Below are 26,952 nucleotides of genomic sequence, written 5' to 3' on the forward strand. Positions count from 1 at the left end.
TTAGAAATCTGGGTGAAATAGTTGTGATGAGTCCATAAGCTGTTCTCCTTCTGCATGAAGTTTACAATGGGAAGTGGTCACAAAGTGAGATTTCATTTAAATGTCAGATGCCCCAATAGCAGTCTTCTTAGTTCTTTTAAGTAATTTTGTAAAAGAGGGAAGTCTTGCAAAAACTTGTATCTAAGTACAAAAGCAATATTTTAAAATAAAATATATGCTTACAAATGTGGGTGATAAATTAGAAGTAAATTGGCAACTGCACATGCAGTTGTAGATATGATTGTGTAAATCAAGCATACAGTTGTGAATGAACAAGAGAAAGTTGATACAGAATTTTGGAAGTAATGATTCTTATGTTAAGAAATAATTAACTATCCTTTTCTGAGGTGAAATGAATGATGAGCAAGTCAGAAACATTTGAAAGCTAATTCTACAAGAACGGTGTCATTTTACTTAAGTGCCTGTTCACTGGTTTTATGGTGATTACTGTTCTGAGATTTTTGCATTTTTTTAACCAACAGTAGTTACTAAGTTAAGGTATGCAACTTTATTGTTTAGTTTCTCAGTTTATTTTTTTTTTATTGGTGCTCTGTGAGATGCGAGTCATGCAGAAAGAATGTTTTACTAGCTCAGACAGATCATCACATTTTTATTGTGTACTGCAACAGGATGATTTTCAGAAGTCTGACATTAATATATGGGGGGAAATACTTCGAGCTGGTATCCCTTTCCTCAGCGATTGCTCCTTCCAGTCTTACTGCCAAATTGGAGGAAGGGTAACATTCCTGACTAGTTTTGGCGGCAGATTCTCTTTTCTTGAACTTGTACAATGATGCCCCTGTTTAGTCTTAATGCCTTTGTTTTGATGCTAACAGGTTAAATGAGTGGAAAATACATTGCTCCAACTTCATGTTTAGATGTTTAGTAAGCTTACTACATGTTGCTGATTTTGAATTTGGTTAGAAAATGTCTTCTGGCACTGTGAGTGAACTGGGGTGAATTCTGCAGTATTTATATGAGGAGTATGAAATTTACTGTAAATTGTTAAGCTCTTAAACAGTTACCCAACAAATTAAAATCATGGTTAGAATTTACTTTTGAAGGGGATTGGATAGAAATTAGAAAAACAAGCCTATTATTTAATAAACTAAAATACTTGTATTATAAAAACTTCATAAAAATATGTAAATGGACTGGAATAAACAATTTCTGTGTTTTTCTATGATTTGTAAAAATTAAAGGAAGTTACTGTGATACAGCAGTGAAATACAGGCCAATTTGAATTGTTTTGATGTCTTTTCTTGCTTTTTTTTAAGTGGAAACATAAGGCCTGAAGGAATTTAGAATTCTGGGACTTGATGTGTGTTACTTTTTATTAATCATGCAGTATTTTTTGAACTTAAAAAGACACCATTTTTTAACTTCTAGAATTCACTAATATACTGCTACTTCACCAGTAATGTTCATTGTCCCTACTGTTCTTAAATTAGTTGCACTTCCTTTTCTGAATTAATTCAGACTTCTAAAGATGAGAAAAGACCTTCCATCTTATTCATCTGCCTGCCAGTGTAAGACTTCTCAACAATTTTATTTCTGCAGTCCTAGTTTTAAATTACTTGCGCACATGACTTCTCTTCTTTGTTCAGTTTCACGAGAACTGGTGTTAACCCTGGCCACACTACTGAGAGGGAAATTTTGTGTTTTGCTTGCCTTAGGAAAGTTTGTGATCTCAATCTGACATGGACATACTTTCCACTGTGTTTCAAAACACTGTGATTTCGTACTGTGTGTTGTGGAGATGTACTTGATTCTTTTTCTTTGTTCTTTAAACTAACTTCAGTTGATGATTGAAGTGATAGTTCAGTGAATTACACAGCTAGATTTCTTCAATCCTGTCTATATCTCCCAAATCCAAAAATTTCTTACAGTCACATTCTTAAGTACAAATATACCTTTGCTGTTGGTTTTAGCATAAAGATGTGACCTATATATTCCTCAGAAACTTTCATTGTTTAAGACTTAGTTAATTTTAGTGGCTGTTCGAAACCTCTGTTGAGCATTCCAGTGTTTGGACTCCTGAAACTTGGATTTTTTTCTGTATCTTTACTATGTTTTTTGAATTCATTTGCAGGTGTTCTTTCCATTTCATTATAGCATTAAAAGTGGAGAAAAAAGGGTCTAATTTTTAGCACTCTGATTTTTCAGCTTTTAAACAGAAAAGAAAGCTATTATTGTTTCTGTTATCTGAAGTGAAACAAAAAGCAATTAAAGCAGAAACATTGTGTACACACTGCCCTCCATTAGTGCTTGGAGAAGTGTTAGAACTAGGATTTCTTCCAATGTTAATACTGTAAAGAATATACATTGTGTACGATGTGATGTGTTGCATTTTTGCTGAACAAGTTGATACCAAAGTGGGATTAAATATGTTTCTGATTATGTGAACAGTTAGGAAGACTTGAGAAGGGTTTCTGATGCAGACTCTTCTATGACCTATTGAAGGATTATGGGAGGGACAGACGGGACTCTCCTCAAAGATGAAAGTAAAAGCAGAGAAGTAATGTTTACAAATTGTGTAAGTGAAATTCTGATGGGACTTAAGGGAAAGGAAATTCAGCATCAGAGTGATTAGGAGTCACCATCATTTGAGGTTTTCAGAACTCACTTAGACAAAATCTAGAGAAACCTGATAAAGCTTAGAAATTACCACAGTTTAAAATTATAGACAGGGTTGTTTGGCCTCCCTTTCCTGGTATTCTCTGTGTTGTTCAGAACTGTAGGTTGCTATTGTCCTTTTATGGTGGGTAAACTCAATTTTACTGGATGTTCTCATGTGTATGCTTATCTGTGTTAGAGTCTATGTGTAATAAGATAGGGAAAAAGCAAGTAGTATAAATAGTTTATTGGACAGGCTTGTGCTGTATGTTTTGTCACTGTCATAATATGAAAGTTTTCACACTTTAAAGAAAAAATTTCATATAACATCACAAAATTTACATTGTGTAGATGCCACATTTTAACATCTTTACAAGAAGTTGGAAGGATTTTGTTCTTTCCTGACTTTATGGAAAATTTTTTTTCATTCTTCCTCTTGCCAAGCACAGTTTTCCATTGTTAAAAATGCTGATGCAGAGGACTTGGAGCAAGAGAGAAGGTATAAGTAATAAATACATAATTGGAAAGATCAAAAAATGTCTGCTTTTGAAAACTCCTCTTTGCAAAACTTAGTCACAGACTTGGTAGCTTGAACTGTCAGGACTGAAAACAAATACTCAACATCTTAGACCACTGTTCTAAACTTTGTAATCCAGATGCATTTCAAGATCTTGAGTCTGAAATCTATCAGTCATTAAGGAATTTTTAACTTGGACAGTATAACTTGAGGAGGGACAGAAACCATTTTTTTGAAAGCAGTTCAGAAAACAGTGTCATTCCAGTTAGGAGTCATTTAAAGTACAACCTGAGATTCAGAAATGTAGTAATGGATAAACATTGCAATTAACCTCACTTTATAATGTAAACCAGTGATGCAGTTGCATTTTTTTTTTTTGTTTTGTTGTGGTCTGATGGGTATTTTTTTTAAGCAGTGTGCTCAGCAAGAGGGATTTGTAGCTTCCCCTCTTCTCTTAAAATAATAAAGAGAGAAAAGTAAGTTAGTGGAAGAATATGGATAAGTGGAATAAACTTGAGTTATTTATCATACTTTTTATCACCAACAAGGCATGTATAGACAATTTTTGTATTTAACTAGTATATAGCTCCAGTAGTTCTAACTTTTTAATGTCTCTTTCTTCCTTTTCTTTGAACTTCTCCCCTCATTTTTCTCTTGAACTGTGTAACTTCTCTTATTCTTTCCAAAATCATCTTCTTTACCTGTCATCATCATGTTTAGTTTGAACCTGGTCTATTTCTGTCTTGCCTGGTCTTTTCCTATTACAAATCCCCTTTTCCCCATTGTTCTTCTATCTCGTTTTGTTGGGGGGTTTTTAAGGAAAGCTGAAATCCTTTCTTCTTTTTCTTCTGTCTCATACATTTACAACCTTAATTTAAGTTGAGCACAAATTTCAGTTCTTTGGCACTCTAATCTTTTCCTGGTTTAATTTCTAGTGACTTACAGCTCTTGTCATCCCAGAGTTGAGAATGAAAAGTGGAGACTACTTTGAGGTTTTGCCTATCTTGCCTTTACTGAAGGGTCAGTAAGAACAGTGAAGCTAAAGAGCGAGCAAAATTTCTTCTGTGATCTGTACTACATATAGATGAAACAGATATAGTTTCACTTTAAAGTGACAGGAAAATTGGGAGAAGAGTACATTGGGTGTCACAGAATCATTAACTGTACCATGATCTTTGGAATTATGATCTTTGGCTTATGAACATGGAATAAGAAAATGAGCCAGAAGATTATTAGATTTTTATTAATTTTTTTTAGATTTTTCCAATTTGTGAGAGGATTATTTGTGTTCCACAGTAACAGAGCAAAGTGAGTAAATATTGTTATGTCTTTTTCACTCTTGGTGGATAAATCCCCAAAAACTAGCTGTCTATTGTGCTTTTTGGAGCTCAAGAAAATATGTAGTACGTGTAATTAAATTCAGAATTAAAACCACTGCATTTTCAAGTGGTGTAATAAGATACAAGCGCTGTTCATTTCCGAACTGTGGTTGCTCTTGACATAGTCTTCAGCAGTTTCTTCAGACAGTGATTTTTGTGCTTGCAATTGATGTTTCAAGTTGTTGATCATCCAGATGGTAAAAGGTATTGAACATACTTTGTCTGGCTCAAACCTTTAATCTGGATAAACTAAAGAGTAGTTGTATGGAGAGGGAATACCATTTCTTTCTACTTCTGGATGTTGATGAGTGTTGGCAAAGAGGGCCTGTGAGAAGAAGTGAATGGATATTCCTTGATGTGTGTGCCTCAAAATAAACTTAGGCTATTAAGCTATAAACTAGGCAGACTTCACTATAAATGTTCTACAAAGAAACATTTTTCCATCGTTCTAGTAAATAACACTATATCCCCAGGCTTCTGTATTATATTTCATGTTTTAGTTTGTCTTACTCCAAATATGCAGGTAATTGTTATGTTTAGGAATTATTGGACTAAATAACTGTAGTTCTTCTCAAAGAAGAGCTCCTGAGGCTATCTTGATATCCTAGGGAGCTTTGGATTGCACTTTTTCCTTCACAGAAAACACTACAGCTATCAAGACACTTTTATGCTTCATGTACTGTTAAAAAATTGGATGAAATTCAGCTTTAACTAGCAGAGTGGTAACTTTATGATTCTTCTACTTGTTTTAGGTTATATGTCTCCACACCCATCTCCACTAGGAGCACCAGAGCATGTGTCCAGTCCAATGTCTGGAGGAGGTCCAGCACCACCTCAGATGACTCCCAGTCAGCCAGGACCCATTATAGCAGGAGACCCACAAGTTATGAATCAGCCTAACAGAGGGCCTTCCCCTTTCAGCCCTGCACAGCTGCATCAGCTGCGGGCTCAGATTCTAGCATACAAAATGCTGGCTAGGGGTCAGCCCTTACCAGAAAACCTCCAGCTTGCTGTCCAGGGCAAGAGAACTCTGCCTGGCATTCAACAGCAGCAGCCTCCCAGTGCCTTCAACAGGCAGTCTGGTAAGTGCATCTTTGGTAAGAGTCATTGTTCAGGTAATTCTCAAAGTTCTACCTCTCATCGATTAAGAAATGGGTGCTGTGCAGGGTTGTAATTTGGGACTATATTAAACCTGAGCAAGTGCATAAAACATCTGTTATCAATAGGATATTGTCAAAATAGAATAGTAATAACTGAAATAGAAGTTGTTTCACTGTGCAGTATTGTGCCTGTCATGGTATGCGTGACAGTTTTTGAATGTTAATTTTACTTTAGTGATTGCAATTCCCCTTGTTTTTCTTATGGTGAATTTTCAGTCTCCTGTTGCTATGCAGGAAAGTAGATAAATAATCTGGATCAAGTTGACTGACTATTTAGGTTGTTGAAAATAAACCACATATAGTGTGCTGTTAAGTGCAAGACATGAGAAAAAGGAAGTATGTTTAGTTTTTTCTCAAAGTGGTGATAGATATTGCAGTGAGGTAAGCAAGCACATTTTGGTCCTAAGAAACTCTTACATTTAACACCCTGAACCTGTTAGTTTGTGAACACTTCTATTACTGAGTTTGTGTTTCAATCAAGGGTTAAGATGATACTGTTTCTTAGGTTTTAATAATATCACTGTTCACTTCGTTTTGGTGGATATGGGTTTGCTACCCATTAAGTTGGGTTTTTTCATGAAACATGATTTTGGGTATATGTATTATCTTCATTAGCTATATGTATTAATGATAAAAACCACTTAAATCCTTACTTAATGAAGAAAAGTACTACTTGCTTGAATAGACTAGCATACTAGAAAACAATGATTTTTGAATCTTGGAAATAGTTTGTGTTTCAGCAAATTTTTTTCCTCTGTTAAATTGCAGGTATTGGATTACATGCAATGAGTGGCACTGCTGCTGGACCAGGGGCTGCACCAGGGATGCCTGGACATACAACTGCCATTACCCCTAAAACATGGACTGAAGGTATAGTGGGAAAAAGATCTGGGGAAAAGTAAAAAGTTGTGCAAGAAAAATAGTGTAACTTTTACTGTGTCTAATCTAAGATTTTAATCAAGGAGAGTCTAACCTTTTATTCATTTGGAAGAGACCCACATGAAATTACTGCCATTTTTAGACAGACTGAACATGAAGCACCTTTTTGCAATCAGAATGGAATCTGTATGTTTTCTGAGGAACACTCATAAAAATAAGTTATGTTCTGAGTATGCTTAATTGCAGCAAGCTTGTCTTTCACTTTCTCTACTGTGAACAAAAGTTTTCAAATCATGGTAGAATTACACTATTTCCTTCTGTATATGTTGTTCTTTTGTAATCAAAATCCTTTGAAAGATCAGTCTTTGAGATCAAATGAACACTGCAACTTTTTTCCCCATGTCTTGAAATATATTTGTCATTCATTACACAGTCATTCTGCTTCCCAGATTCCCTGAGAACTGAGGTTGCACAGAGGCTTTTTACAGGCTTGCTTTTTTTCCTTCTTATAAGCTGAAATGCAGTGTAGCTGCATACAGAATCTACAGCTTGTGCTCAAGTTCCTTTTCTGGACTTTGATGCAGATGTGTGAATGACAAATAGTGATCTCTATATATTTCAGGATGTTGGTTTGAATTAAGGTTGATTACAAGATTGCAGGTGTACTTTGAAGTTGTTTTCCTTAGCTTAATTGACTGTGACTCTTGAGATAATTAAGTGGCATCTTTATTTTAGCAATGTCTGTTAACATTGTGTTTGTGAACATCTGAATGCATGGGTAACTTGTCATAATGAAATTCTAAAGTTTGTGACCTTTAGTGACTGTAAATGATAGGTGGTATTTTCATGTTAACTGAGGTGTTGCTTTTCAAAGTGATTAGAATAATTCGGTTCCTAATATTTGAAATAAATAAAATTAATAGGAGATGATAGTGAAACAAAAGCTATTTATATCTGGGAGGTATTTCTAAATACAATTGTAAAAATTTTCATATGGTTATCAAGTTCTGGTAGAGGTGTGAAATCAGACCTAGTTCTGCTTGTTGTCTGGTTGTGGTTAGATGCTTCCTTCTGACTGCAAGGATAGTGAACAAGAGACAGAATGACCTCTTGTATTCGGAGGAAGTCAGTTCTACAGCTGTTTAATTTCTGGTAATGCTAGAATTAAAAGTCCACAGAAATAGCAAAAGAAACGGCATTCATCATAAAATTTCATGTGTTTTGTTTTTCTTTTGGCCATTTCTTGCAATGTATGGTATATTTGCATTTTAGTATGTCTGCTTCAAAAAACAGAGTGTAGTCTCAGTGTGCATTTTCTGGCGATTTTGAATGTTTAGCTTACCTTCATGTCTTGCCTTTAGAAAGCCATCTTGATTTTCTTCCTGCTTTCCATATTCCATGTTAGGAATCAGTACTGTTCATCTTTCAGGCCAAGCCCCAGACATGAGCGTCTCCAATGCACAGCAAAAGCTTGCAGCACCAGCTCCTAGTGGGAGGCCTTCTCCTGCTCCTGCTGCTGCCCAGCCTTCTGCCACCATGCCTGGGCCCTCTGTACCACAGCCCCCACCGGGACAACCTTCACCCATTGTCCAGCTGCAGCAGAAGCAGAACCGCATCAGCCCTATCCAGAAGCCACAAGGACTGGATCCTGTTGAGATACTCCAAGAACGTGAATATAGGTAAGAGTGAATAACAGGATGAAATTTATTCTTCTTTTTCACATACTTGACTGGAACTCCTTGCAATCAGCTTCTGTAGTGGTAATAGTGTAAACAAAGTTTCCAGGGAAAGGCTGTATTACCAAGAAGTACACAAATATCAAACCAAACAATTATTTAATTCTATCCCAAATGATGAACTAGTGAAGCATACTGGCAGTATCATTGGAAACCATTTAAGTTTAAAGAGAAACCAGTTTTGTGGCCAAGATTTTCAGTATTATGAACAAAGAAAAGTTAGAAGAGACCACAGACAGCCAAAAGACTGAAGAGTTAGTAACCATAGCAAAAGCACATTTTGTGAATATGATGAATATGTCTGGACAACCAAAGAATGAAGAGAATAAGAAAGTCATGGGCAAGAATAGAAAAAAGTATACCAATTTCAAAAATTGCCTCCTGAGTGTTCCGTTTAGATGATGAAGTATATTTGTTACAAAGTATAGGGTAGAAGATTTCTTTTGGAGTTAGAAGGAGACTTCTTCCCTCTTCACAACATCAAGGCTATTTAATAACTGACCTTGAGAGTCTGCCAGGCAGAAGGATTTTGACCTGCACCTAAAATACGTTCCTGATGATTATCAGTCAGAGGAAAGTAATTGCACTCAGAGTATTACCTGTTTTGGTTTAATGATGCATCTTGCATTGTTACTTCGAGTTTGTAGAGGAAGGTAGCCAAAAGGAATGGTGATCTCACAGAAGACTGGTTTAACAGCTTCTGCTTTATGAAAGTAAAACACCATGAAGCGCTTTTGGGTGTGATGCCATGCCCGGAATTCAGGCCTTGATTACAGAAAAGTTGTTACTTTTTGTGTCAGGTATTGCTTAACTAATCCTGTCAGTACATTCTTGTCGTCATTCTGCCAGTCTTATGTATATACTCTAGGACTGAATGGCTGTATCTCTTTCAGTATGAGCAATCAGTATTTTTCAGCATCTTATAGAACACACCAATTTTTGGTTTCACAGTTACTCTGACAGAAGAATTGTAGCACTAACTTCAGCCAAGACTCATATGGCCAGTATGATGCAATGTTTTCTGCATCAATTAACCTCAGATTGTAACTCTTCCATGTTTTCAGCCCTGCTGTACTGCACTGTTTGTGCCAAGCTGTTATGTCTTAGTGTTCATAAACAGAGGAAAGTGAGGAGTGACAAAATATAAAGCTGATGCTTTTACTCGTAGATCACCAGTTAACGGATCTAGCATGTTAGGTTCTAAACACACTGGTGTTCTTGGCAGAGTGAAGTGAAAGTTTGATAGGGATTCTCTGGAAGGATTAATTCTCCAGAATGATTTTATATTTTATAGAATTTTTATCTTAGAACAGAGTTGTAAGATCCAAACCTTTTTAATGTTGAACATTACTGGTGTTTAATTTTGCCTCAAGTTCCAGAATATGTAGAACTCCTGGAAATCTTTTAATTACTTAAAACTGTGTAAGTAACATCAGACAAAAGTTTTTAAAAAGGCCGTTCCACAGCTTCTGTGGTTTGAATGGTGCTGGATTTAACTTTAATATAGGGAAGTTTAATTCAGAAATGTGTTTTCACAATTTCTTAATAAAAATGGAGCAGAAAAAAGCCAAAATAAACATCCTTATCCTGAAAACACTGAGGTTAGTGAAAGCTTTATGAAACAGTTGGCTCTTGAGATCTTGCACTAAACCCTTTTAATAAAGAAGCATTATATCTTGAAAACCGTTTGAATTCCAGGTGGATCTCTGCACCCCTGTGGTCCCCTGTGGGCTGCAGGGGCACAGCTGCCTCACCATGGCCTGCACCATGGGCTGTGGGGGAATCTCAGCTCTTCTGCCTGTGGCCCCTCCTTCTCCACTGCTTTGTGTCTGCAGAGTTGTTCCTCTCACAGGTTCTCACACTGCTCTTCTGTAGCCACAATTAATCTGCCCAGTAACTTTCTCCCCCCCCTGCTTCTTAAATCTGCTATCACAGAAGCATTACCACTGTTTTTGATTGGTTCAGCCTTGACCAGTAGAGGGGTCTGTCCTGGATCTGGCTGGCGTTGGCTCTACGGGACATAGGAAAACTTCTGACAGCTTCTCACAGAAGCCAGTGCTGTAGCCCTCCTGCTAGCAATACCTAGCCATGCAAATCCAAAACACATTTTTATAAAACTCCCCTTAATGCTTTCTTCAAAATAAAGTGCTGCTTTTTAATCTTACTGTATAGCTGTCTTAAAGATAACCATGCCTGTAATTTAAAGTTGTTTTATTATGTTGAAAGGCTTTTTCCACCCTCATTCTCATTGCAAATTAAAAAATAATACACTTGGAAATGTACTGCAGGTTGTACGTGGTTTCTTTCTGTTATCTGCAAAGTATTTTCTTAGGTATTTTCTTTACTGCCTGGCATCCATGCCAGACAGGTCTGACTGCACAACCATAGCCTCTGCTCCTGACCTGAGTTAATGAGTGCATCACTTTGCAAAGAGATCTCTGTGTACATTCAGTGGCCACTTTCTGCATGAAGGTAGATTGCTGAACTGCAAAGATTAATTTATTGCATCCTTTAAATGGTGAGATTATATACTTCAAGTGATTTTAAAAAGATCTAGGAAATTTCTTTCTTTGGATTCTCTTTACCTGACAGCTGTTGGCATTGTTCCATGAAAATAACAGTGGTACAACAAACCATGGTCCCGTCCTTCAAAGTGATGGTGGCAGTGATGCGAGATATCTCAAGTAGTTCTTCCATTCTCTTGAATTGGAATTCTTTAAAAAATCCTACTGACTACTGAAGAAAGCATTATTACTATAAATAGTAATTCTAGGAAACCATCAAATTAAACTTCATAGCTTTTTTTTGGGCTTTTTTTTTGGTTTTTTGGTTTTTTTGTGGTTTTGGGGTTTTTTTGGAGTTTTTTTGAGTTTTTTTGTTTGTTTGTTTCATATGTAACCCATCTGGTTGTCATTTTCTTTATTCTTCCGTACAGGTAATGTAGATTTTCTTTTACTCTTTCAACTTCTATTTTTCTGGACTTTTTTAAAATAGAGAACTGATCTGAGTTACAATAAGAGTTTTCTGAGGTAATGTCTCTACTGACCTAGAAATACTGATGCTTTTGTTTGTATTTCTTCCCTCTGACTGGGCTGTTAAAGGAAGGGCAATCACCCACCAAAGCCTTGAACTGTCATTGTTCATAGCTCAATGCATTTCAACATATGAAAGAATATAGTTGAAGGGAAAGTTATCCTGGATATACTAATCTACTGTGTAATGTAAGGATAAAATTTCATGTGCGTTCATTTCTGATCTGCTTTCTTTATAAGCTCAAATTGAAAAAAAATTGTTAGCAGTGAAATGGGTTAATATATGGGAGTGGTCTGCATAATGTGTTGTTGGTTCACTCTGTGAGCTTTGATTATGTTTAGACGTGTCTCAAGAAACATGTATATTTGGATTTTAGTTACAAATTTTGATGATAGAAATGCGGAGACCAACCCACCTTTTGCTTGAACTTCTATTGTATAAACTTTTACAACAGCAAGCATTTTTATATGTTTTATACCTGAATTGAAAGACAAAAATCAATTCTGACAGAACTAAGAAGTCAGCATTTCACTTCATGTGTATTTGGAAGTGACTCTTACAGTTAGTTACCTAAAACCATAAGGTATGTCAGGGAGAACCTAGATTAACTCATCTGCATGTATAGTAAAAGAAGGAACATTCATTACTAGCAAGAATGTAAAAAGAAATTGAAACTATGTTCAATATCCAGCTGCTTTAGTAAGTTCACAACTCAAAACAAAGGTTTGCAAAGGTTCTGACTGCTCCCTTAAGGTTTCATTAAAGTCAGGGAAACTGGGGTTTGGCTATAACTGTTTTGTAGGTGATAGTTTGAGGATACACACTGCAGCTATTTGGGAAGGGAAAAAATAATTAAAAATAATCATTGTGATGCAGGATTGCATCCATGTGTGGATAAGCAACAGGTAGAGCATATGATTTAGAACAGCTTGGCTGCCTCTTTGTAGGAATGTGCACTGGCTAGTACATCTCTCCAAGAAACCACTTAATTCTGAAGATTTTACATCCTTAGGTGAACTAAAATATCTTCTTATTAACTAGAGTGCCCAGCTGTGGTTTTTTAGTGTGGTATATAAACTGGAAATAGCAAAATAAGGCAGTGTCGTTTTCTGAATGTAGACTTTCTGCAGGAATAATGAACTTTTCTGGACTGAGACAAGTATTTTCAGCTTTTAATGAGACTTTATCTAGTTAAGAAATAACTCTTCTTGATTTGCTTTTCAGCCTGTATGACAAACATTACTTACCTAATTCTGCTTCAATTTTTTACTCTCTTAATGATATCAATACATACTTCTGCAGTAATGCAGCATTACATCCTGTTTGTTGTTCCAGGAACTTTAGAATTCTTCTGGTAATATTAAGATGAGAAAAGACCAAGTTCTGTCTATTAGTCCTTCTCTTTCTCTCTCTCTCTCTCTCTCAAATTTGCAAATGAATACAAAATACACTCTTCTAAAGGAAGAGGGAAATAGAATTCAATTTGCAGTAGCAGCTATATAGTTGTGAATACTTTATAAACAAACTTACTTTGTCAATAAAATAATGAAATAGAATTCTGGGTAATAAGGCAAGTATGGTCTATGTCATCACTGACTACACTGCATAAAATAATACCCATTAAAGAAGCTTGAAAGCAGAATCCTGAATAGTATGTGTAAAATAGAATTCCCAAGTTTATTTTCGCATATCTTATTCTAGTTGAAAAGAAAAGCCAATGGACATTTTGAACACTTAACAATTTATTTTCAAAGTGGAAAAAGATACCCAGTGTCATCTCTGCAAAAGCCTGTTAGCTCAGAAAAAAACAGTAAGAGACAAGTAAATGCCTGAGTTAAAGTGACTATTTTTACTATATAATTTTAATAATGCCTTATAGATTTCTTGTGGTGTCTTACCCAGTTTTCTGGTTTTGTAGACTTCAGGCTCGAATTGCTCACAGAATCCAGGAACTGGAGAACTTGCCTGGTTCTCTACCCCCTGATCTGCGGACCAAAGCTACAGTGGAGTTGAAGGCACTTCGGTTACTGAATTTCCAACGCCAGGTAATGCCATTTACTTGAGGAGAATTTTCATAGCAGTCACAGGCCAACCTGTTCAAAATGTAAGCAGATCGTGCATGAGAGCTGATATAACCAACAAGCAAGTCACAGAAATGTTAGATTCTATTTTGTTTTGGTTATAAAAATGTGCAGGGATTACTTTTGTTCCTTGCTTTATCTTCCAGTGTAGAATGTGACCATAGAACTGTGTCTTTCGAAATGAATATGACATTGGTACAAAGACAAAATAAGTTCTGGACAGACTGCAAGCTGATTTTCAGACTTTCTCAACAAATACCTCTTTCTGGATGTACTTAGTATTTCCACCAATACTCTTGTTTTATTAAAAGTTGTGTGTTGGTGTTTTGTTTGGTATTTCTCTGTGATTTGTTTTTGGTATTTCCACTATGCTACAGACTTTGAAAATGAAACATAACAGGATCATATAAGTTGAATGTTGAGTGCCTGTATCAGCAAATTACTTTCAGAAAAGGAATCAAACTGCCAGACTGTTATGGGCCTCTTGCCATTGGCTTTTACAGCTAGTTTGGAAGAACAAAGATGTGATTTGGCAGGTCAAGCAAAATACTTCCTGACAAAAGCCTTGGCAGGAGTTGTGCCATGGTGTCCAAGTCTCCCTTCCTTTCTACCCTTGGCACTCCTTTGTAATGAAGTTTTGCCAGAGGTCAGATGAAAAGCAGTAGGCTCTCCCTGCTCTACTGCTGTGCCTATGGCAATACTGTTCCAAGTTCTTAAGGCTTACCTCTCCCACCTGTCTTCGGTGCAGCTGGCAGTGAAACAAATTGTCAGTTATGTTCAGGTCCAGCGCTAGAAAATGTGTTATGTATGTGGTTCATTTGTGTTTTATTTTGATGGTGTAACATCTTGGCTGGCCCCTTTTACTGCGGCAGGACGGTTCTTACCAGCATCTTGTAAAGAGGGAAGAAATTATGATTAAAAGTAATTAATGCTTTTTGACCATTCTGAAGGTTAAAATTTTTTGTTTAGGGTAACAGATGTAGCTGTTGCAACTGTATCAATGCTGTATCTTTTCTTTATAATAGAACTAGAATGAAAAGTGAAGAGGAGACTGCTATATTTTGAACTGTTTACCTTTCTACTCTGCCAGAACAGTGTTTAAAGTTGCTTTATTAAGACCTAATTTTTTTTGTTTGTCTTTTCCTCCCTCCACTGGTAGTTAAGACAAGAGGTAGTAGCCTGTATGCGTCGTGACACAACACTGGAGACAGCACTGAACTCCAAAGCCTACAAACGAAGCAAACGGCAGACTTTAAGAGAGGCTCGTATGACAGAAAAGCTTGAAAAACAGCAGAAGATAGAACAGGAGAGGAAGCGTAGGCAGAAGCATCAGGTATTTTAACTTACTAGGTGTTTTCCCCATGACAGAAATGCACCTTGCTTTGCTGTGCAGATGTTCTCTTTTACATATTTTATTTACCTTTGGAGTTTTTCTGATTAAAAAACTCCAAGTGCTGTGATAAGTAATTGAAAGATTGTGAGATCAGAACTCCTACGTTCCTGATTTCAAATCCTTGCTAGGTCAGAGTGCCTGCACTAACTTGATTTTCTTTCTAGGAATACCTGAATAGCATATTGCAGCATGCTAAAGATTTTAAAGAGTACCACCGGTCAGTCGCTGGGAAAATTCAGAAACTTTCTAAAGCTGTGGCAACTTGGCATGCCAACACTGAACGTGAGCAGAAAAAAGAAACTGAGAGAATTGAGAAAGAAAGAATGAGGAGACTAATGGTAAGAAGTAGAGGAAGGGAAGATGGTTTAGTTAAAGTACTGTATCCTTTTAAAATGCTTATATATTATCTCAGCCACTCCCATGTGTTTTCTTTGTGAAGTACTCAGTAATGAAAAAAGTATAAATCCAAAACTACTACATTTTTTTATGTATGTTTCTGTTAATGGTAGTTTGAGACCATTGAATTTAACCTATGGCTACTTCTTTTTTAAGGTTTTTGTATAGAAATATCTTGGTGTTTTTTACTAGCATGAAAATTTAGCACAGCCACTTCTGAAAAGCAGCAACTTAATCTTATTAACTTCATATATTAACACTTCTGTATAATTGCAGGGCTGTTGGTCCATTTTACAAATAATGAACTTATGTTTATTTCCATGTTTATATTTTGGAAGATTACAGATGATTACTTTTTTCATGCGTTACTCCACAATTTTTACATACAGTTGATTCCGCACATGAAAGTACCTAATCAATAATAGTAACACATGTATTTTCAGAATGAATAGCAGTCAGTTCTACCCATTTAATGCTTCAAATCATACTCCTCGCCATTTCATTTTTTCCTTTCCCGTACCCTCATTCTAAGAACAGATTAAAATGGGTTTATTTATAATCATGTCTCTTCAGAATGCCGTGGAACCAGTTGGAAGGCTGCCTAGATTTCAGGAGTTAAAATAATTCTGGAATTCAAAGCATTAAAAGATCAGTGCATATGTACAAGTATGTCAGTGACTTTAGGTAGAAAAAAATTCTTCAAGACATTGGTTAGCTCTGTCTTAATGTTTCACTAATACAGAATGAAAGGAAATTGACAAGCTTACTTTCTGTCAAAAAGCAGTAAGTATCTAATAGAGGTGCAAAATAAATGCTAGTTCCTGTCCAGAATCTAGTCCTTCCATGAATATTGTGAATGAATATGAACAGTTTAATTTTAAAAATCACAAAATAGAATGCATAAAAAATTAAATATAACAATGATAGAAACTTGGAAATGAAAGCTTGTGTAAATTAAGAACTTGCATAAGAGAATAACAAATGTGTAGGCCCTAGAGAATTTCTTAAAATTACTTAGTAATCAAGTATTATAGAGCTTTTTTATAATTGGAGGTCATCAGCAGCAGTTTATCTAACGTAGCTTGTAAAAGTGTTAATTATTAGCAAAAAAAAAGATCTGATTTTAAATGCAAGCAATATTGACATTTGGGAAGTACTTCTGTGTATTTTGAGGTTCATCTTATGTAAAATTGAACATGCAGTGTGATAAGTAATGAAGATGTGCGCTGCTGAAAAGAATGAAGTAGATTTGAATGTCCAGAAATGGAACAGGATACCAGTACTTCCAGATGATCAATGCTTTCTCCTAAAACCTCACCAAGACTGGTTAAGCTTTTACCATACATACAGAATTTCATAGGCATTTTCAGTTTAGGGTTTTGCACCTACTGCTCAGTTAAATCCTTCTGCAAAACCAATCTGTGTGTTTTGTTAATGGAGTTACTTTGCCTATTTAGTTCTTATCCAGTTGTAGGGAATTTGGAATTCACAGATATGTACAAGTGGGTTTTTTTAAAACTTCATCTCCTCTCATATGCTTTTCATGGTCTATGAAAATGCGCTCTGTCGAAAACTTCTTGCTTATCTTTTGAGGAATGCTGAATTCATTCCACAAATTTCCCTTCATTTACTATGATTAGAAATTGTGATTGTGTCACCGCTCATTAGCAGTACTGTATATGTATCATGCAAAACTGGGTGTTGGTGTGATGCTGTCACAGACAAGCTTAAAAGATTCTGTCACGACGAGCTTAAATATATACAAGAAGTACCTTGCCTAGATTACACAGACTGTTTATGCAGCAGCATTAGAAGCAATAAAAACAACAACAACAATCATAATGATAATTTTTTTTTTCCTGAAAACTTGGGGTTTGACCATTGTAATTTTGATGGGTTGCACATAATAGTGGAATTTTGGAAGCAGTTTTGCATGCTCAGTTTGAACATTATAGCTATGGCGCTGTATAGAGACACCAGAATGGCACTGTATGCCATTCTGGTGTCTCTAGAAAAGCAGGAGATCTCCCAGAGTGCTGTATTTTAAATCATCTTTAAAGTATTTCTTGCTCGTGTTTGGTTTTTATATGGCAGTGTACACTTCCTTAATTTGTTGTTTCAGCCAAAATTGAGACAAGCACCTCTGCTGCTTTTTTATATTTTTCTGACATTCTGCATTATATTGTCACAGCACATGAAAATAATATTTGTTGTATGTCCAACACACACAGTACGACAGGATGCAGAAGTTGCCAGGATGACTCAGATAGGGTTTATCCGGGGAGTTCTGTTTCTGATAGTGAACTCTGTCAGAGATGAAATAAAATCAGAGTACAACAGTGGTACAAACAAACAAACAAACAAACAAAAAAAAGTACAAACAGTGGTACAAACAACCAAAAAAAAAAGTTCGCATGGCATCTAGAAGAAAAGGTGTCTGTATTCATTTTGGAAAAAGGACTAAATGCAATTTTATGTCCAGCTCCTGTGTTCCTCCCCTTGGTGAACTAACTGCCTGTACTTCATGTCTTCGAAAAGTCATCTCTGTAGAAGACTTACCCATCTCTGTTTCCAGACATTCAGTCTGCCTAATGTAGCATTGATTGTTTTTTCCTCCATTGCCAGTCATAACTACTGCAGATTTTTCTAGTTCTTAGTCCATGAGAGTAGGAAATGTGTAGAATCGTGGAATATCTTTCTCAGAGTCACTCAGCCTGTCAGGCAGCTCTCTAGTTGAACCACCCTCCAGAAGTGTTAACATGGGGTTCAAAACAGGTTGCTCAAGGCTTTTTTAAGTTCTAACATCAGAAATGGCACAGCTTCCCTGCCCATTCAGGTTCTTCTGAAACGCAGCCCAGCCCTTGAGCGTACTGACAGATATCCTGTGGTTTCATGTCCTCTGCAAACTTGACTGAAGTGCCCTCCATCCCTTCCTCTGTGTCACTGGTAGTCATGTTAAACACAACATGATGCAGGGACTCCTGTGGTAAAGCTCTTCATACTGTCTTCATATAAAGTATGACCTCTGACACCTTGCAGTGAGGGATTTTGGGTGTATTGGGGGATGACAAGGTGAGCAGGACCCAGCAATTTGCACTTGCAGACCAGAAAGCCGACCATATCATGGACTACGTCAAAAGCCGAGGCCAGTGATAAGGCAAAGTGCCATTGGAAAAAGGCAAAGTGCCCTGCCCTGTTGAGTCACAACAGCCCTGCTACAGGCTGGGGTAGAGTGTCTGGAAAGCTGCAGAGCAGAAAAGGATGTGGGAGTGTTGGTTGACAGCAGCTGAACATGAGCCGGCGTGTGCCCAGGTGGCCAAGAAGGCCAGTGGCATTTTGGCCTGTACCAGCAATAGCAGGAGCAGGGCAGGGACTGTCCCTCTGTACTCAGCACTGGTGAGGCCACACCTCAAATCCTCTACTGAGTTTTGTGACCCCACTCGGAGAAGGATACTGAGCTGCTGGAGCATGTCCAGAGGAGGACAGTGGAGATGAGGAAGGGTCTGGAGCACAAGACCCATGAGGAGCAGCTGGGGGACCTGAAGTTGTTTAGCCTGGAGAAAAGGAGGCTCAGGGGGCCCTCATTGCTCTATTCAGCCGTCTGAAAGAGGATTGTAGCAAGGTGGGAATTGTTTCATATTCCCAGGTAACAAGCAGTAGGACAAGCAGAAACAGTCTCAAGTTGTGCCAGGGAAGGTTTTGACTGGATTTTACATAGAAGGAAGTGCTCCACTGAAAGGGTTGTCAAGCATTGAAACAGATCGTCTAGGAAGCATGTGGATGCTTGATATGCTTGATGACATGGTTTACTGGGAGACCTGGCAGTGTCAAGTTGATGGTTGAACTTGATATCTTTGGGGTCTTCCAATCTTAATAACGATTCTGTGGTTCTATGAAAGTATGGTTAGAGTAGGTATTAGAAAGAGATACTTTCCTCTGAGAGTGGTGAGACACTAGAACAGATTGCTTTGAAAAGCTGTGGATGCCCCATGCCTAGAAGTGTTAAAGGCCAGGTTGGATGTTGTTTTGGGCAGTGGGGTCTAGTGGAAGGTATCCCTGCCCGTGGCAGGGGAATTTGAACTAGATGATCTTTAAGGTCCCTGCCAACCCCTATGATGCTGTGACATATTTATACAAATATATGACTCTCTGGGCTGGATCATCCAACGAGCTCTTAACCCATGTAGCTGCCCCTCTGTACACATCATAGTGACCTAAGATAACACTTTGTTATTGACATAGGAGTTGGACAGTGTGCATTCACCATCATTTCTGTCATGACTAACATCTCTCTTGTGTCACTAGGCCGAAGATGAAGAAGGCTACCGTAAGCTGATTGATCAAAAGAAAGACAGACGCTTGGCCTACCTGTTGCAGCAGACAGATGAGTATGTGGCTAACTTGACTAACTTGGTATGGGAGCATAAACAGGCACAAGCAGCCAAAGAGAAGAAGAAGCGAAGGAGAAGAAAGAAGGCAAGTAGTTACAGCTGATATTTTTAAGCCATTTCTCCTTCAAATCCAATTTAAATTTCGATAAATATTGTGATGCCCAATTGTCATACATGTATCAGGGTGTCTAAAATAATCTACACTACCAAATTCTTAATGCTGAGGGAACTCATCTCTCTCTCTATTGATATATATATATGTTTTTATTAACTCAGAAGAAGGTGATAAGAGGCAGAATTGTATAATTCTTAGCTGCTGGTCTCCTCATGACACTAATTTGCTCATAAACTTTTTAAAGGTAAAATTGGGACAGATGTTAGGATTAATGTACCCAAAAGGAATGCAGTGTATCAAAAATACATTCTGGGGAGAAATGGCAAGAGTCTAGGTTGTGTGGCTGTCTCATCCAGGACAGGTATTTTAGGCCTCCATTTTATATACTTGGTGCAGTCCATTTTGTTAGTACCACTGAAAATGGCTAAGAAACTTGGCTAGGTTTATTATAGTAATTGGCTATTTTGCCAGTACTATTGCTCATTGTACATTTTTAACCTTTAATTTAAACTTTCCAAGATTTTACTTTTCTCATATGAAATATTTTACCCTGCAAGAAAAAGTTGTTGAAACTGAACAGTGCAATTTTTTAAAAAATAATTCCATGTGTGAAATAGTAATTAGGAAATTATTTTTTATTTTTTACGACCTCAGAGTACATTTCATCTCTTGCAGAATATGTGAGGATTTTTATAATCCAGTTCCGTGCCTGGTTTGCTGCTAATTACTGCTACAAATACAAGCATTATGTTTACAGTGTTTACTAACAGTACTGGAAATAATATGCTAAAAACAACCAGCATAGAAAAAATACTGATCTTGGACATTAATGACCTAAAAACCAGTACATGTTTTTCCCTGCTCTCAAAAAAAAAAAAAACAACTCTGTTCCTCAGAGTATGTTCTTAACATAGGAACAATAACCTGTTTACAGAATGAAGATGTAATGTATATGGGGTTCTTGGCCTGTATTACCAGTGAGAACAGCCTGATTTAAGGTATAAAATGCACAGTGGAGATAATCATTATTGAGACAGCAAGTGGAGTAACTGCATCACTCTAATAATGTAAATAAATACTTCCACATAGGGGATAAGTTTCTCTTTCTATGTCAGGTTAGTCTAAGTATGTATTAGAAACAGTGTTGTTTTCTGGCCTTGTCAGTAAAGACATAATTTTTTGTTCCTGAAGTTGAAAGGAAATATGTCCTGTAAATATTCAGTGTTTATATATATCCCACCCCAAAAACCTAAGGAAAGATTAGCAAAAAAGGAAAAAAAAACGTTTGTTCTGTCTTGGTCATCTGCATATTTTTGTTTGTAATTAACTTCTTTCCAGGAATCTTTTGCTCATCAGTGCAGGAAATAGGAGTTCACACAAATATTACCCTTTATTTTAATTGAAAATTCTATTAATTTGTCTTTCCATGACTGTGGAACACATTGCAATTAGTGGGCACTGTGTCTTTTTTGCCAGTCATACACTTTCAGTTCTTAGGCTTTTATATTTTGTAATTCATAATAAAGTTTAATCTACTAATAGCTGTAGTTTCTGTAGTTTTGTACTTACAGAAAAATAAGAAAAGAGAATTCTTAGGATTTTCTCCTAGAAATGGCAGTGAAGAAGTAGATGATGAAGAAATAATCTTTGCCAGGCTCAATATAGAATATCCAAGTGAACTTTATATTCTTAGTAGAATAAAATTTGAGATTAGTCCATTCTTTCTCTGGGATGCAGTTTCTGTAATCTTCATGATAGCTTTTCTCTGTTTGTTCTTTCATATTCTTCTATTTGTGTTTTCTGTCTCTAGCTTCCTACTGTTGTCATGCATAGAAAAAATATTCCATATGAGATTTTCATCTTCTAGGCTAGTTCAACTTGCTGTGCAGCTTTTTGCTTTAGTGTTAGTAGTTTTTCCTGTCATTGTGCAGAAAATTAACAAAACATGCCTTCCTGCTTTTTAATACTGAGATTTCCCCAATTCAAGGGTTAAGTTGTCAACATTAAAGATCTGTTTGCATGGTCCAAAATAAAAGTGCAAGACGTCTGCGTTATTTACATTTATTTTCTTTGTAATATGTTGTTCTGATTTCCGAAACTTTTAACTGTAGGTTATAAATGTTCTCACAGCAGGTTATGATTTTTGCACAGTGAACAGTGCTGATGCTTACTGCTTGTCTGTGATTTGAGTTGTAAGGTTCTTTTCCATTGCCTATAGCTAACCTATAACAATCTTTATGGATTAGACAACGTTCTCTAGATGGATATCTACGTTATCTAGAATGGATACTAGCCCTGGTTCATCCAGATAAAAAGTGTCTTCAGTCAACATAGAGTGGTCAGCCAAGAGTAGATACATAACTTATCCTGCCCTTGTGTTTATTTAAAATCTTCACTTCTGGTACAGTTCCTTTCTTTGTCAGCAATCATACCTGCTGCACAGAAGTGCAGATATAGCAGCCTTAAAGCTTGTATTGTTGTTCTTACTGAGTATCAGCTGCTGCATGTTCATTTCAAGTACATGCTTTAGATAATGGATTTTAGTGGCAAAGAAAAAGGCTGAAGTATGATCTGAAGCAGATATTATGGATCATATCAATATTGAGCAGTGCAGCTCTTCCTCAAGTATACTTCTTAAACAAAAAAAGGAATAACTTGATGGTCTATATTTGATCACATGCTTTAATAATACTTGGAAGTTTTTTATCTCTAAAACACAATTTAAGAGATCACTTCTTGTCGTTTTTCTATTCTCTTAACATTAGTATCCGAATTGTTTCGCTGTAGTACTACAAATTCAGCAGTGTGACATAAGGAGACGCTCTAAAATGTCCTTTCTTGCTCAAAATTGTTTACGAAAGTTTGAATGTAGAAGCAAACTATATGTCTTTCTTTTTTCCTCATACATTGCTGATGTTTTTAAGTAAGGTAAATGAGGGTAAGCCTTGAAGAAGATACTGCACATTTCTCAGGTTGGTGCCCGGAGAGAAAAAAACCTAACTTTCTCCAGTGAAGAACTCCTGGGTTTCTTTTGTTTCTAATTTGAGTAAGGTCTACACATGATTAGAATATAGTACAAAAAACTCCAAAAGTACTCCTACTAGTTGGTTGCAAGACCAAAAAAAAATCCAAAATATTTACCCAAGATAAAAGTGCCTTGCATGAATGTACAATCTGTGATGCCTGCTGACACCTTTAAAATGGAGAGTAAAGCAGTTTAGAGGAAATTAATAGTAAATAATGTGAAAATAGTTCACTATTTTATTTGCATTAGAATAGCCTATAAGCAACTGAGCTTTAGGTCTGAGCTGGAAATTGAGTAGGCCAGCCACTTCTTACATGCAGATTTATATAATTGACTGAAGTCAGTAGGTACCCTCCTTAATGTTAGTAAATGATTTTTGTATGTTTATTGCTTGGGGCCTATCTCTCTCTATATCCATCCATACCTTCAATAACTTGAATCCCCGGCTGTTCAGAAATAAGTGAAATATATTCATGATCCAAAATGTTCATATCATACAAAGTATACTTTCTATACTTTTAATCTGATCATAGTATTTATGACTTCTTCATTTGTTGTAGAAAGCTGAAGAAAATGCAGAAGGAATGGCATCTGGTCTTGGTCCTGATGGAGAGGTATGAATTTTTACAAGTTTTTTTTTCTTCTTGTTAGTTTTTGGTTTTTAAAAAAGAGCAACTTTATAGGGATTATTCTGGATTATGTGTCATGGCTATAACTTCGAAAAGAGTTATGATGACGACTGTTCTAGGAGCTGTTTTTATAAACAGAAATAATAATTACGTAGGTTAACATTTATGCTAAATCAAAGACAAAAATGAAAACTGTATTGAAACCTGCCTCTCAGTTTTGTAACGTGCTTACAATAAATATTTTTCTTGCAGTCTGTATATAGACAGCTTACTTTCTAGTTTGAGCTCATGAACACGATATAGTCTGTTTTCTCATCTTTATAAAAAATACATGGTTGACATTGCATGTAATTGTCTTTCAGTCACAAGACTGAGTCCAGTATTATGATGGATTAAGACATCTGAAAATTCTTTCCTCCTCAGAAGCAAATGGAAATTAGTAATTTTTCTGTGTCATTTTTCAGATAATATTGTTCATTCAGTAGCAGAGCATAAGCTGCCTCATTCAGAGCTCTTCTGTTAGTGCAGTTTTTCTATTCTGCTTCATTTTTATATAAAGACTTCAGAATTGTATTTGTTTTACTTGTGCTCTCTTTTTATACTTGAAAGTGATAATTCTTCTGGTATAGTTAGAGTTATAGCAAAATACTTTATTATATTCATATTTGCACAAGGAAAATGCACTTAAAATTCCTGTAACTTCAGTATTAATGGAAACTGGCTGTGTTTTGCACTTTTGTCAGTCGCTATTTACAACTATTCAGAATTAGTTTTTCTTGCTCATATGTATCTATTTGGAAAATATTCTTGGGTAGAAACAGTATTAGAAGGCAAAAAGTTTTTGAAGTAAAAAAATCTGTGATTAAACAGGGCAAAGAAATAACATAAAGAGTGATTGTATTCTTCTAGTTTTGTTACAACACAGTTAAGTAAGAGATTTTGTTCTTGCAGGTGCTTCATCAGCTTAGTTGAAGAAGTTAGGACAGTGAATCTTTAAAACAGGCCTTTACTTAGAAAGTTAATTGAATTGTTTGATTCTTGTTTCTCAAAAAAAAAAAAAAAGCTGTGAAGTCACTGTATGTTTTTTGTTACAGATGTCTATTGGTATAAACAACAGGATTAAAGGCCTATAAGAATATGTAACTTGTGTCTTGATTCACAAAAACCAATAGCATGTTCTTTTCCATGTTGTTCTATTTCATTTACTTGGGATACATTTGTGGGTGTCACATAGAATATGTTACACACAGAAATACTGTGACTCAGTGTTTGTCTAGTGTGAAAGTGTGGAATCTATTAACAAAACTTCACTGGTTGTTCAGAATTGGAATTTTGATAGTGCTATTAGTTCTTTTTATTATGTAAGAAAAGTATAACGTTCAGTTGCCTTATAGTGTAAAATGTCACTTGAATTTTTAGCCCATAGATGAGAGCAGTCAGATGAGTGACCTTCCAGTCAAAGTGACTCACACAGAAACAGGCAAAGTTCTTCTTGGACCAGAAGCACCCAAAGCAAGTCAGCTAGATGCTTGGCTGGAAATGAATCCTGGGTAAGTAGTTAGTATACAAAGTAGAATGTTTTTTCTGTTTGCATTGATGTTTTTCATGTTATACTTTCTTGTCTACCAATTCTGTTCTTGCTTTAGTTTGTTATATGTATGCTGAGTAGGAGATGTATTGAACCTATTAACTTCCCCTTTTAACTGTAATTCACAATCTTTCTGTCATTTTTGTACAGCTATGAAGTTGCTCCCAGATCAGACAGTGAAGATGAAAGTGGCTCTGAATATGAGGAGGAGGTATGTATCTTTAAAAAGAAATACTGTAACAATACAGTAAAAAAAAAAGTGCTTATTTCATATTCCATTTTCCCCTTCTTTATAATGAAGAGAGGGGAGGTGATAGCAGATGTGCTTAAAGCAGGTGCTTTAAGACTATTATGAACAGGAAAATTAATTGATTCTGTAATTCTTGATTTCTAGCATTTGTTATTTATATATTCTGTAAAGGCCTAACTGGTAATTGTGGTTAGGGAGAGTAAATATTTTACTCTTTTTATGAATGGTAATGAACTAGAGAATTTAGCAGGTTCCTTTTTTAAAAGACATCCCAGAAAATCCTGCATTGTGGCTTTGTGCTGAATGAAATTAACATCTTCAAAATTTATGCATTGAAGGTTTTATAGGCAATAAAATATCATGGTTACTACTTATATGTTATGTTTATTAAAATGTTAGAGATTATGTGAGGGATTTATATTCAGACTTTTCAGGGCAGGCTTATTTCATTCAGTATTTGGATGGTGATTTAAATACTGTTACTACAAAATTTCTAAAAAGAATCTTATAATTAACCCACATAAAGATCCCAGCCTTGCAGGGTCATCCTATTACATACTATGAATAATGAATAGTGACAATTGCATAGCATTTTCAGATCAGTACTTTCTAAAGGAGAACAGAAATGAGGAATAGGGAAGGACCATGTTCAATCAACAGCCTGGTAGCAGAACTAGATTTAGTACTCAGATCTCCTAAGTTTAGCAGTCTTTACATTACTAGACCAAACAACCACTGAAACTGACTGGACTGTATGATGTTATGGTGTGTCTTTGTAGGAGTAATTTCTGGTAATGTAATTCTACACGTCTGTTACTATTCAGGTAGGAGAGAAGGGCCCTGATATCTGTCAGATTTTAGAATCTCAGTGAGATTTTAAGTTGTTTGCTATCTGCTGCAACTGTAGGCAAAAGATGAGTTATTTCAAAAAGAGTAAAAACAACTGGTTTAAAAAAATTAAGAAACTAGAGGCCTAAATCAGTAATATGTGGCAGTATTTTAGGCCTTGTTAATTTATCAGACTTCTAGAATACAACATGAAAATACACATGGTGTTGGAATACTCTCCATGGATATCGTAGTCAGAGAAAGCCTTTGGAAAGGAAGATCATTACAGGGAAAATAATTTTTATTTCAAAGTATTATGACTTCCTGCTGGTTAACGTATGTCAAAAATTATTCACTTTGTTATGCTGCAGTGCAATTTTATTGCAGAATAGGTTTAAATTGAACCTTATGATTCAGATGTCAGTCATAAGACACTGACCAATGAAAACTACCAGTATGAGAGTGCCATTTGAAAGTATGACTGAAGTACACATTACACTTCCCAGCACTTCTGTTCTTTTTCTGTATTTCTGCAGGATGAGGAAGAAGAATCAAGCAAATTAGAAACAGATGAGAAGATACTCCTGGATCCTAACAGTGAGGAAGTTTCTGAGAAAGATGCAAAGCAAATCATTGAGTGAGTTTTCCTTAAGTACTGTTTATTAGGAACTGTGATTTCTAACAGTGGCGTTTCACAAGAGTAGCTTTCTCTAGATTACAATGAATTGCTTTACTTCTCTGGTATAAATATCTGCAGGAGAAGGAACATGATGATTTAATTGTATACTCTTCATAATCTTGCACCCTTTGAGGTACTCACCTCACTCACAACTGAGGACTTGAACGGTTTCTTTAGACATGTAAGACATTGTCAAAAAATACTTGTTTGTAGGAATT

At 36.1% G+C, this 26,952-nt stretch overlaps 1 protein-coding gene across 6 annotated transcripts in view; it reads left to right on the forward strand.

Annotated features, from left to right (window-relative positions):
* SMARCA2 (SWI/SNF related BAF chromatin remodeling complex subunit ATPase 2) overlaps window positions 1-26,952 on the forward strand; it is a 117,508-nt gene that overhangs the window by 25,508 nt on the left and 65,048 nt on the right. For all 6 annotated transcript variants that reach the window (XM_084225802.1, XM_084225806.1, XM_084225805.1 and 3 more), the window contains 11 exons: window positions 5,304-5,633; window positions 6,480-6,581; window positions 8,020-8,269; window positions 13,278-13,404; window positions 14,600-14,773; window positions 14,998-15,171; window positions 19,535-19,709; window positions 23,325-23,374; window positions 24,809-24,939; window positions 25,128-25,188; window positions 26,592-26,692. In XM_084225802.1, the coding sequence (XP_084081928.1) occupies window positions 5,304-5,633; window positions 6,480-6,581; window positions 8,020-8,269; window positions 13,278-13,404; window positions 14,600-14,773; window positions 14,998-15,171; window positions 19,535-19,709; window positions 23,325-23,374; window positions 24,809-24,939; window positions 25,128-25,188; window positions 26,592-26,692 (1,675 nt within the window). The remainder of the gene's footprint in view (window positions 1-5,303; window positions 5,634-6,479; window positions 6,582-8,019; window positions 8,270-13,277; window positions 13,405-14,599; window positions 14,774-14,997; window positions 15,172-19,534; window positions 19,710-23,324; window positions 23,375-24,808; window positions 24,940-25,127; window positions 25,189-26,591; window positions 26,693-26,952) is intronic.

The sequence above is a fragment of the Fringilla coelebs genome (assembly GCF_963513975.1).
Source record: "Fringilla coelebs genome assembly, chromosome: Z".
NCBI classification, from domain to species: Eukaryota; Metazoa; Chordata; class Aves; order Passeriformes; family Fringillidae; genus Fringilla; species Fringilla coelebs.